Source organism: Tauraco erythrolophus, chromosome 11 (genome assembly GCF_009769465.1).
Source record: "Tauraco erythrolophus isolate bTauEry1 chromosome 11, bTauEry1.pri, whole genome shotgun sequence".
Taxonomy (NCBI): domain Eukaryota; kingdom Metazoa; phylum Chordata; class Aves; order Musophagiformes; family Musophagidae; genus Tauraco; species Tauraco erythrolophus.
This window is the reverse complement of record NC_141475.1, coordinates 5534226-5547241: the sequence shown is the minus strand read 5'-3', so window position 1 is coordinate 5547241 and position 13016 is coordinate 5534226. Positions and strand designations below refer to the sequence as shown.

The following is a 13016-nucleotide window of genomic DNA, read 5'->3' as shown; positions in this document are numbered from 1 at the left end:
GCGGAAACGTGGGTGGATTCAACCCGGCGGCCGGCAGCAGTCGCGGCGCTGCTGGGAATGCCCCCCTCGGCACGGTGGCGGGAGCCCCATGGGCGCCCACCGTGCGAAGCCGTTGTGCGGCGCCGGGACCGAGCGGGCAGCGCCCCGCGTCCCGCCGCCGGGCACCCAGCGCCGCGCCCGCAAAATGGCGGCCGGCTGCCCCGGAAGCGCTCGGCGCTCGGGGAGGCGCCCAACATGGCGTGGTGGTGCTGGGCCAGCGCCGGGGGCCCGCGGCCGCACAGGTACCGTCGGGCCGGGCTGGGCCGCGAAGAGGGCGGCTGCGGGGGGGCGGGCGGGCGCGGTGGTGCTGACGGTCCGCGTCTCTCCCCCGCAGGCTGACGGTGCTGCTGGAGCAGCGACAGGGTTTCCGCCGGGCGCGGCCGCGGCCCGAGGAGCCCTCCGGTGCCGCCGCCGCCGCCGAGGCGCGGCCCGGCCCGCCTCCCCCGCGCCGCAGCCTCTGCCCGCCGCCGCCGCCGGCCCGCACGGGCCGCCCCTCGCCGCGCCGCCTGGTCAAGCCGTTCCTCTTCGCGGTGGGGGTGAGTGGCTCTCGCGGGCCGAGGGGGGAAGCGGCTGGGCGGCGGGCGAGCGGCTGCGTGGCGGGACCCCCGCCGGTCAGCGGTGAGTTCATTGCCGTTTAACGTGCGTTGCTCGGGGCCGAGCGCCAGGGAATGGCGTGTAAGGTGAGCCCGGGGCGGACCCGGCCTCCGAAGCCGAGGCCAGGCGGGAACGGTGCGTTCGTTTTGAGTTTTTCCCGTATCGCCCAGTTCACAGGCTCTGCCTTCGGATCGGCCGCCATCTGGCAGTATGAGTCGCTCAAGTCGCGGGTCCAGACCTACTTCGAGGCAGCTCGAGCAGACTGGTTGGATAAGATTCGGCCGCAGAAGAGGGGCGACTTCCGAAAGCAGGTACAGTCCCGGCCCACCCACGCGGGTGGGTCCCCGCGGGAGCGGAAAACAGGACAGCGCCTTTCCTCCGGTGCAGGCACAGCTGTGAGCACCGTTTGTACAACAGATATCCTGATTTTTACCTTGGAGAAGTAACAGGTTCTCCGCAAACGACAGTAGATACATTTCCTTACAAGAAAAACTGATAGAATTAGTTCTAGAAGACTAACTCACAATATCACTGCAAAAGCTGTACTGGAGAATACCATCTTCACCCTTAAATGCAGAGAGATCAGTAGTAGTAGTTTGTATATCTAAACTAGGTACCTTTTGGGTTTTCACTATAAAAAAAAAAAATCTATTCTTGCTATGTCTAAGTGTTCTCAAAAGTGAACATGAACTCTGGAAGAGGACAGAGCTAGCTTAAATTCTGAACCTTATGCACAAATTTTTTTAATGCTCTGGCTTCTGAAATGCATTTGTATTTTGAACCTTTACTTCACAAATATGAGGGTTGAGGGCTTTTTTCCTTCAAGAGCTAACATTTCTGTACAAATACTTTGGAGTTTGGGCTGTAAGAATAGCGTTAAGTACTGCAAGACTTGTTATACATTTAGTTAACATTCCAAAAGTATCAGTCATTTTTTGTTTTCAATTAAGCATATTTAAAACTAAACTAAACATGCATTTGTGTTTTACGTTTGTTTCAAGGTTACTACTGTGGCTTGTGATAGACCAGGCTTGATTATCCTTTCAGGTCTGCTTGTCCAAGGGAAGTAGGGCTGAGTGTGGAGCTGGAGAAGGATGAGGTCCTGGGTGGGACACAGGAGCTGTTTTTTTAACATGTATTGTATGCATTGTGGTACTTGTTTTGAACTGAGTGTGTATTGTGGGTTCACCTTGGTGGGCAGCTAAGTACCACACAACTGTTTCCCCCACGAACCTGCAGCAGGAGAGGGGAAGAGGAAGGGAAGAATAAAAGCAAGAAAACTTGGGGGTAAAGATAAAACAGCTAAAAAATTGTTTAATAAGTGAAGGATAAGCAGGAGAAGAGAGAGGAAAACAAAACAAGTGACCCAAAGGTGGTCACTCACCATCTCCTGTGGGTAGACCAATGCTCAACCAGTTCATGAGCAAAAGATGTCTAAACCTCCTAAAATTCCCTCTTTTTCCTTTTGTTGCTGAGCGTGACGTTATATGGTAGGGAATATCTCTTTGGTTAGACTGGGTCCTCCGTCCTCCGCCCGGTTGTGTCCCCTCCCAGCCGACTGCGCACCCCCGGTCTATTCACTGCAGGGGCAGAGTGACAAACGGGAAATGCCTTGATGCTGTGCAAATACTGTTTGGCAAAAGCTAGAACATTAGTGTGTTATCAGTACTGTTTTGGTCAAAAATCTAAAACACAGCACCATGTATGAGCTGCTTTATATATTTTCTTTATAGAAAATTAACTCTGTCCTAGCCAGGCCCAGTACAGCACGCTTTCTTGCTCAGTATACGTGAACTGCAGATGAGATTGTGATTGCTGCTTGTTATTTTAAATAATTTTGGTTTGATGCTTTTGGTTGGAAGGTCAATGAGCTATCAATAAAATATTTGTCCAAAATGATTATGAACTCTGAGGAAGGGAAAGGGGAGCGGAATTTGTTTGTGGGCTGACTGCGCTCAAAATAAACTTTTTCAGGGGTTTTAAGCTTGGAGGAGGGCTGGGTGAGCTGGACGCAAGGGGGAATGGATTCCACATCTTGTGAGCCACCTCTGCAAAAGTGACCCTGGCACAAAAGTGGAATCTCTCAAAGGTGGGTGGTGTGATGTTAGAGAGCATTAGAGCGAGGCTTAGTCGAGGTGGGGTTTATGCTAACTTTGGCTAATCTGCTAAAGTGAGCATTATGGGGGTTAGGTCCTTGTTTAGTACAAGCAGAGGTAAACCTGTGGAGTTGCTCAAAAGGGTATAACTCCATTCTTTTTGAAGAAAATCATCGACGGTGGGATGATTTACAAAAAGGAGAGTGGATAACTAATTCTTGAGCAAGGAAATTCCAACTTCAAAATCTAAACCAGTGAGAAAAAGAAAAGCTTGAAGCCAATTTACTTAGCAGATTTCAAACAAGTGCTTTCTGTTCTTAAAAAGGTAGAACTTTCTTAAAAAGGTAGAACTTTACATGGTTGTTTTTGAAATTGCAAATACTCTATAGTGGCATTGATAGAAACAATTCCATTTCAGGTTAACAGCTGGTGGAATAACCTGACTGAGGGTCAGCGGACTGTGACAGGTTTGTGTTAGCTTACAAGTATTAGACATTCACAGGAAGAGAAGTATGGCAAACAGGTACAGTATGTTAAAACAGATGGTTTTCATACCACATTTAGGTTGTTAGGCACAAAGTATATGTAAACTTACACCTGCACATACACCATTTCTGCTACGCTTCCTTCTCACAAACTGTTTTTTGTATGTGTTAAAAAAATGCCTATGCATCTGTGTGAGCGATTGTGGAGGATTGGCTAGAGTCCTCTCCCGGCAACATTTTTCTCAGGAACTGTGAAAAACAGTCAACGTTTTTAGAAGGAACAGGAGTATATGTTCCACTGGTATGTGGAAGTAAAATTTTTTAGTAGTTGCTTCTTGTTTGTGACATGATGTATGTAAAATAGCAAAAAACTATCCTGTGAGCTTTCCTTTGGTTGTGATGTAGTTTTGATTGGTTAACCTAACATCACCAAAATTCCCAAGGTAAACAATGTGTGGAGAGAAATTGATGAGAACTTGATTCAAATCCAAGTAAAGTAGCTGAGCCATATCTGCTGTTATGTATTGTATGTTAAGTATTTACTGAATCTGTATTAGCAGGTTATTAGCATAAAGTTACGTAAATGCTATTTCTATGTCATTTACTTTTCTACAGAAACATTTTAGAAAAAAAAAATTCAACCAACTAACTCTTTGAAGAATTGCCTGTCAGTCTAAGAATAGATTGTACAAGTGTTGAATGTTTTGGTCAAAAATAATCTCAGGCTACTAAATTAACAAGTCCTGGCAAGAAGTTTTGTACAATGCTTTGAATTGTTCTTCAACATGCAAGCCAGGTTGTGATATGGATACAAATATCATGTTGGGATGGGAAGAGGATGGTAAAGATTCTTATTCTGTAGTCTCTAGAGCACCCCTCAACATCTAGTTAATCTAACAAGCAACACAAATTCTAGTTGGTAGACTAACCCTTGATTGCCATAACAAGGTTGGGCTTACTGTACTGAAATTGTTGACAGTTCTGTAACGTCTTGGTTTAGCATGCAGGGAAAATATTTCCTCTAATAAAAGAGCATAGTGGAATAGTACAGAGTGTCAAAAGAAGAGATGTATTGAAAATTTGGGTTTAGAATTTATATATAATGGTTTTTCACAGTTCGTACGTTTTGTTGCAGACTTCAAATAGAGAATATTATGCGACATTTACCATTATGTAAAGGAAGCACAATTATTTTCCCTTTTAATATTTGTAGCTATTATAAAACATTTTAAATACCTAAATGCTTGGATAGAAATAGAGGAGGCACTTTAAACAAGAAAATAAATTTGCATCATTATGTTTCTAAACATTTACATTCTTGTTTAAAGTAAGATTGCAATAAACATCTGTGAAGTAACAAGCTGAGCGTTTGCTCTTTCTGAACTCTATAAATACTGCTTTTAATGGAATACTGAAGAAAAAGTATGATTCTTGTAAATTTACTTTTGAATGCTTGTTTACAGTAAGCATTATGGTGTGTTACATTCATAGTTTGCTTTTATACTTTTTTTTCCCTGTTAATAGGTATTATAGCTGCAAATGTCTTTGTATTCTGTTTATGGAGGCTGCCTGGCATGCGACGGATTATGTTTACATATTTCACCTCAGATCCATCCTCCAGTAAGTGAACAGTAATTTGAATGACTTTTCCACATTGGGATGTAATAGAACCTCTGATCATGCTGCAGAAGCTTGCGATGGCATGTAGCTTGGTTGTAGCTCCATCACCCACAAGCAATCTCAGTCATGCCCAAACACATCATTCTGTCTAGACAGGAAATGGTTTGAGGGGAAAAAAGTTAGAAGTAATGGATCTGATTTTTTTAAAACAAGCAAAACACTGGTGCTTTTCTAAATAGCGTAATGTCAAAACCGTTGCCTATGATCTGGCCTTTTAGTGCATTCAGTAGGATGCAGCTCCTGCCTGTCTAAGGGTGAAGAGCCACTTCCTTCCAGTGATACCAGCCCCTACTGCTCTCCTGGACAGAACGCGAACCATGCCACTCTTTGGGAAGGAGGAAGATAAATTGTGCTATGTACTGCCATTCAAAAACTAGACTCAAATGTTTGTGGGTTTTTTTTTTTTTTCCCTTTTTCCTTTAATGTTCCGTGGGATGCGGATAGAACAGTCATCAGTCACACCCATGTACGCTTTTGTCACTAGAGAGTCATTATCTGTATGTTATGTATGGGGTCCTTGTTTCAAAGCTGTCCTTTGGGTCACATCAAAAAAACAACAGAAAGAAAACAGCCCACAAACTTGATTTTCACTGAGTGAAATGTTTTGAAGAGGTTAACTCAGGAAAGCAAGTTACTAGTATTTAATGGCAGAACAGTTAGTTTTCTGCAGTAAAGAATTAAAAGGATGAGACAAACATGCATTAGATGACTTTCTGCTATCCTCTTAATTTCTGCTGCAAAAATGGAAACTCAGCCAGTTCCCCACACACGTCTTTCCAAAACGAAAGATAACTATTATCCAGAAGTGAGCATCAGTCACCCCAGACACTCCTGTTTGAAATAATGTTTGGACCTTCAGACCTGCTAATTGGCCTTCTTACATTTGCAAGGCTGCTGTTTCAGTGAGGAAAGCTAGTAGCTTTCTGAAAAGCAAACTAGTTGTTCTCTGTGAGTCCATCTCTGTCACAAAATAATTTCATATAGATGCTCATATAATACATTAAAAATATTTCACCATATACATATATAGATAAAATATCCTTTTTCCTTCCCAAAGCATAGGAGACATGTCATAAGATAAATGTTATATATGAAACATTCCCCAGTAGGTAATTAAGAGTTTCTGAAGTAGCTGGTTTTGTACTGTTTGCATATCTCTAAGGTATATGTTCTACCTTTCAAAAGGTGTTGCATGGAATTTGAAGTTTGTTGCATTGCTGGGTTTATTACATAGCTTGTATCTCAGAATTCTAAGCATAGTTAGCCTATAGTATGTCTTAATAAATTTCTAGTCTGCATGACATGTGAGTTGAAGCAAATTAAAACACAGAAGTGTTTTGGTGGTTTGTTTTTTTTTTCATTAATTGTTCTTCTCTTTTGTAGGAGCCCTGTGTTCTCCCATGCTGCTCTCTACATTTAGTCACTTCTCTCTATTCCACATGGCAGCAAATATGTATGTTTTATGGAGTTTTTCCAGCAGCATTGTCTCTCTTCTGGGATGTGAGCAGTTCATTGCAGTGTATCTTTCTGCTGGTAATGTTAAATATTTATGTTTACAACACTTAAAAAATATAAATATGTGTTCATGCAAGTAAAGTGTGTGCATGGTTAATAGAGGTGGGATGACAGATGGCCATTGTTCAGTCCCACACATTGCTCTGTACTAACTGCAGTACTTATTTGCCATCATACAGAATTTTGATGGGTTTAGGACATAGGGCTTCAAAATATCATGACAATACAAGTACTGGTTTTAACTCATGCTTAGCTACCAAAGTAAAATAGCTCTTAATACAGACTCGTGGAAGCTTCGTGAGAAGAGATGAGAGTTAATTCAAGTTAAAAAAAAAAAAAAACCCACACACAAAAAAACCCCAAACCAAATAAAAAAATTACACTGCCTACACTAGCTTCTTTAGGAAAGTGTTCAGATAACGTTGTTGTAGTTTCTCATGCTTGTCTGTGTTGCTGGTATTGTTTCCAATAGTCATTTTTCCTTTCTAGGGGTTATCTCCACTTTTGTCAGCTATGTTGCTAAAATGGCCACAGGACGGTTTGAACCATCCCTTGGAGCTGTAAGTATCGTGGAATATAGGAGACCTTACAATGATCTCTGAAGCCATTTTCAAAGCCTGCTGTGTTCTTTAACCTGCTTAAAAGCTAAGAGTGTATTTGGGGTAGTGGAAACTAGGAAAGTTTAGCAAAACCAAGAAACCAGGCTGTGATTCCTTTGTAAGAACTTGCCTGTTCTTCAAATATGTTAAGTCCTTTCAGCAGCAGCCCAGAACTAATGCCACTTAATGCTAATGACTTGTAAATGAGTACTTAACAGCAGGACCTCTTGTCACTGATCAGGTAGTTCAGTTCTGTAACTTACTTCATAATGTTATTGCATAATTGTGTATCAAAGTCTTCTCTAATTGAAAATAGAACACTTCAGAAAGAGATAATGAGATAATCAAAATCAGCATGCGGTACTAGTGGAGGTTGTAGGGAACATTGCAGAAAGAGCAGCACTCTTGCTGGAAGTCTCAGATAGGAGAGGCAGGCTCAGGGAGAGTTGTGGTTGTCTGGTTTTTACAAGCATTTTTAGTAGGAGAGTGTTTTAAAACACCTAATTCGCCATAAGTTTGAGGTGAACCTAACCATTTGCCAGATTTTAAAGGCTTCTTAACTTACTTTACTAAATAATTTTGGTAAGAGCCAAGTCAGATTCTTATTTCCAATTGGAATGAAAAAAAATTTGTTGAACTGTCCCAAAGTTAGAATTTTTAGTAGTGCTGTCTATGTATTGTCGCTTTATCTTGTGAATAAACTATAACTGGAGCAAGTTAATTTTCCATTAGTGTTATTGATCTGAACTTACTGAAATTGCCACCCATTGCACTAGTTTACTGTATTCACAGCCTTTCCATTGAGGTATTTCATGGATACAAAAGCCCATGGTCAATTTAGTACAGACCAGGGAATTGCTTGTTTCATTGACAAAAGGTTTCTTGTCCCTGTCCATCTGTTATTGTCCTTGTTTTGGTACAAGCTTTGGAATGATTCCCTTCATCTGAGATGTCTGTGTTTGATTAATATATGTTAGATTTCTAGGGTTTACTGGGGGGAAAAAAGCACATTCACATAAATTGCTATCTTAAAAATCAGGAGGTGTATTTCTTATTTACATAAGAGCATCTGAGGGGTATTTTTTTTTCCCCAGTATTTATAATTTCAGCTATTGACATTAAATAGTGTCTTCTTTTATTTTTATTCTGAACTTTACTGTGGTGCTTTGTACTTTACCACAGGGCTGCATTTGAAAATGACAGCCAAAAGGAAACACATGCAGAAAAATAAATCTTACCTTATGTAACATCTCGGCTTACTTTCATGTATTTTATTGTATTTACAGTCAGGAGCTATAATGACTGTCCTTGCAGCTGTATGTACAAAGATGCCTGAAGCAAAATTAGCCATCATATTTCTTCCAATGTTCACATTTACAGCAGGAAATGTAAGTGCCTTTGAACTTCAAAGACATCCTACTCATAAAACGTTTTCCCTATGCTTCTCCATTATCTGAGCATGTGTCCTCTTCGTTTGTGTTTCTAAGCTGTTACATTTATTTTGAAAGAGAATACAGATCATGGAAGTCCTGGAGACAGATTCTGAACTGTTGCAGCCTAGCATGGTCATTACACAAGTGTGTAGTGAATTTATAATGATCCTAAATTCCGTTCTCCATAGGTCTGTTTCGAATCTGATACTAAGAGGTGAAAGAAGTGTAGAGGGTCTCAGGTTCACCTGTCTGAGGAAACACGCATACACGTACTGTTCTTTCTGATGGGTGATTTTTTTTTTTATAGCAGTACTTGATACAGGCTAATCTAATACAGATTTTTTTTTTTTTCCTAACGTTAAGTCTGTTGGTCTTTTTGGAATGAGAGGTGTAGTAAAATGTTGCTTAGTTACAGTTATAGTGGTTTATATCTCCTGAGGATGGTATGCTGTAGCTTGTGCTGGTTTTGGCCGTGGAGTTGTTCACTATCATCCTGATTTTCTGCCTTCCAACAGATGTTTTTCAGGGGAGCACAGTGATCAATATATAATCAGATAAGATGACAGGGATGCTGCCTCACATGTTCCATCCACTAGAGGGTTGCATTTGGGAGGACAGATGCACATAAGTCTAAGCTATGTCAGAATTAGTGAATGAGAATGCTGCAATTCCATATTTTATGGTGTCTTTTATAGCATGTACTCTTTCAGGTAACTTCCTCTTTGGTTTTTTTTCCTGACCTGAGTTTGGAATGTGTGTGTAGCTTTAGAAACGAAGATTGGAAGAAGCCGAGTATTTGAAAAGGACACATTCCTACCCTGCATTATTCTGTAGCTGCTCCTGTCTATATTTTGACAGCACAGTGCAGCTAAGGACTGGCTCTGTTGTTTTAAAACACTTATTTTTTTAGTGATAGTTTTGATATAAAATTTATGGGATTTTTTGATACCAAGTGCCACAATATGAAACTTTGTTATCAGTGGCCATTATATGCTGTGACTGATCCTGTCCATTCCATGTTCTGTTCCTTTCCAGGCTTTAAAAGCCATAATTGCATTTGACACTGCAGGGCTTGTTCTAGGCTGGAGACTTTTTGACCATGCTGCACATCTTGGGGGAGCTCTCTTTGGAATGTAAGTCTGTATTTACTAACTTCAGTTTGTTTAGTATTTAAATTCATCCTGTATTTTTCCTCTTATCTCTGAAGCTTGATTTTTTTTTTTTGGAAAGTTGTCTTAGGTAGCATTGAAGACAACTCACCGTTTTCCTTGTAGTACTGTAAAGTTGCGTGGAAAATACTGTTAACAGCTGCTTAGAACTGAAAGAAATTGAGCTGAACTGCCTTAGAATGATAGATTAGATGTCAGATTTTCCTGTCACCATAACCTAGGCTGGCTGTCTCTGTCCTGCTCTTCCCAGCACATTGAAGAGTCAGAAGGCAGAAAAGATTCTCACAAAACAGAGCATGCACAAACTAAAGTAACTTTAGAATGAAACAGCTAAGAAAATTCCTTTGTCTCTGTTTTTCTCTAATTACCAATTTAGAGAGAGCTACAGAGTTAGTATAAGCTCAGGCCAGAGGCCTTTGAGCAGCCTCTACTGCTGTTTCTCAGTGTTGCTGCATTGTCTTTGTGTGCAGCCTTCCTAATTGGGAATAACTGCTAGAAACCAGCTTGTAGGAAACAGTTCTGCATTGTTCCATGTTTGAACTACATTACCTAATGAATTCTTCCCTCCTACCCAGTTGCAATGTTGTCTTAATTTGCACACTTATTGCTGACACCATTTTTAAACATTTTTCATAGGCATTATAAAGGCCTACCTGACAGTTTCCTAGGCCAGATAAAAAACAGGTGGAGGACACTTTTTTTTTAGTCTACAAACTGGTTTGCCTTTGCTCCATTCTTGGCTTTGGTGTCAGTAAGTTCAGTGCTACACAGTCTCCTTGTCTCCCTTTCTCTGGCGTCACAAAACGCGTTTGATGTAGTGTTGCCAATTCATAACTCCTTTCTGCCATGATGTATCTATACCAGCTTGTTCGTTATGATTGATTCACATATTATTAAAACAGGCTAGCAGTTGCAGTAAAAACTGTCTTGAGTTGACAAATATCTGTCCTTTTCACCTACATGTGTTCTACATATCTGTTCTACTCTGTGATCATTTTGGTCCCTTTGTCCTGAAACAGAATGTCCTATGTAGGACATATATTGAATGGACAAAGTATTTTCTATAGCTTACAGGCAATTGTCCACTTCAGAAAGTGGCTGTATGATTTGGTGGAATGGCCAGTTTACTTAGCACTGGCTGATGGCTCATATAAAAGTGCTTTTGTTACTGAGGCCTCAGTTGTGAAGTTAGGCCTGTGGGAGAACCTTCAGCCTGTTTTCATGCAATTGTTTCCCCTCCCATCTCTCCACCATAACTTCCCTTGATTAATTGCTTATGTCCATATCCATATATCAGCATATATAGTTCTCTGTGTATATAAGTTAAGCTAGAACACTTCAGTAGATTAAATGTTCATTTACATGTTTATAGAAGATAATTCACTTTGAATGGGATGTGGCTGTTGATTATGGGGCAGTCCTATTTACAGAGGAGGAAAATACTTTTACTTGGTGTTGTCAGTAAGGATTAGCACAAGCAACGGTGCTGTTTTAACAGTCTCTTAAATAGAAATAGGTTTTTGCATCTTTAAGGACAAATCAGGAGAGCATGAGATTTAAGGCTTGAAAACCATTTGTTCTCAGGACTGAGACAAGCAAGAGCACAAAGAAGGTAACTATTGGGAGTCAAGAGAACAAGTGGCTTACCTGCCACTTCCCAGGAATGTTGTTCTTTCTGCCTCAGTGTATTTTGTTTCCTATATTAAGCATTTGAGTTACTTAATTTTAGTGGTCAGCCTGTTCCTCAAATACAGAGAAAAGTTGCACTTAGTTTTAACTAGTATTTTCCTTCTCAGGTGGTACGTGACTTATGGCCATGAGCTCATATGGAAGAACAGAGAACCACTGGTGAAAGCTTGGCATGAAATGAGAACAAAGAACACCGGAAAAGGAGGCGGCGGAAGATCTAACTGATCCTAATCCTACAGATTCCTTGTGCCCAAGTGGTGCATTACTTGAAGACATGCAATTGAATTGAAGGTTTTTTGCTACTCCACATTAAGCCTCTAAGGAGCTGAAGTTTCTAATGTAAACTACAGTTACAGAAATGCATATCAATAGAAAATGAACTCTGACAAAGGTGGAACAATAAAGGTTTTTATCCTGTTGCTCTTGGAGGTAACAGTCTGCATTACATTTTTTTAAAGGAGGAATTAAAAAAAAAAATGCTTTCCAATGAAGTGACCAAAAGCTCTGTCCAAAAAACTTCAAGCTGAGATACAACTGGGTAGTACTTAGGAAGACAAACATTTTTGAAATTGAGGAAGTTAATGGATCACACATCCCCTAATGTCTGCCAAACAGCACTAGGTGCTTTCCGAGAAGGCACACTTCAGACAGATTGGACTCAACATAGGGCTAATGTGATAAGTTCAGTGGTCTTTATTGTGGAAAAGATTGTATGAGACAAGCCGAGGGTCTCTTTTTATCTTAAACTTGAAATACATGACGCGATAGTGGATTGTTTGCCAAAGCTTACATACTGGTTGATGGTCCAGCTTTATTTGTCAGCTGTGGCTTATTCAACCTGTGTTTTCATTTCTATTTGCTTCCAAGATGCTGTCACATCTTGTTGGAATTTATTACAATGATAGCTTTTTTTCTGTAATAATTGCGTGCAGTGGAAGAATGACACAACCTGTGGGTTTGGCTATTTTACAGAGAGTTGTACTGCTTTCTGTATTCTTTCACTGCATTAGCGTTTGTTTTTTTTTTTGGGGGGGGGTTGGCTTTTTTTAAGTTGTGCTGTATTGCTAGTTTTCTTTAAGGTTTTTCTAAGAATTTTAAAACAGTAACATTTGGTTCAGGATGTGCCAGTTGTAGAAAAATAAGCAGCTTCAGCAAATATAGATGAGGTGCCCGAGATCAGCAACACTGTAACCAGAAGTAACTACTAAAGTAAACCCGAGGGTAGTACCATGACCAATGTTCCTATTATACAAATAAAAATAAAAAATTGCATTTTGGCTATGCTCATACTCTGTGCCTGTCCTGCAAAGATGATTACCAAACCCTTCACAAGGGGCTGAGTAGTCTGCTCAGGTAGGAGCTGGTGGGTTCAAACCCTTAACTCTTCCCTGTAGGCCAGATTAGTCATTCCAGATGGACTGACTCACCACAGATCACATTGTGTTGGTAAGAAGCAACTTGTGCCTTTTTACTTTACAACAGTGCGTTTCAGAAAACACATTTCCTGTAGGGATAAACAATACATAATGCTAAATGGCACCAGTTGTAATAAACGATGGAGTACAAAATTGCTGTAAACTCCCTTACTGCCACAGGCCAGTGCTCAAGTCTAAATTTTTTTTCTCCCTTGAAAAATGAGACACTTCAGGATTTGTTTCTTTAAGTGCCTGGAGATATTAAACGATTAAAAATGAAAGACTTTGGAGTATCTAATATT

The 13016-nt window shown here is 40.7% G+C and overlaps 1 protein-coding gene across 2 annotated transcripts; it reads left to right on the top strand.

Moving 5' to 3' along the window:
* Positions 1-234: 234 nt before the first annotated feature.
* PARL (presenilin associated rhomboid like) lies at positions 235-12326 on the top strand. 2 transcript variants are annotated; one of them, XM_086618396.1, is made up of 10 exons: positions 235-281; positions 374-575; positions 804-944; positions 3148-3196; positions 4739-4834; positions 6278-6427; positions 6899-6969; positions 8295-8396; positions 9477-9574; positions 11407-12326. In XM_086618396.1, exons 1-10 carry the CDS (start codon positions 235-237, stop codon positions 11522-11524), a joined length of 1074 nt encoding a protein of 357 aa, XP_086474522.1. In that variant the 3' UTR covers positions 11525-12326. The 2 variants fall into 2 exon arrangements, with proteins under 2 accessions (XP_086474522.1, XP_086474521.1); XM_086618395.1 differs by having other exon boundaries at positions 235-296.
* The last annotated feature ends 690 nt before the right edge of the window (positions 12327-13016 follow it).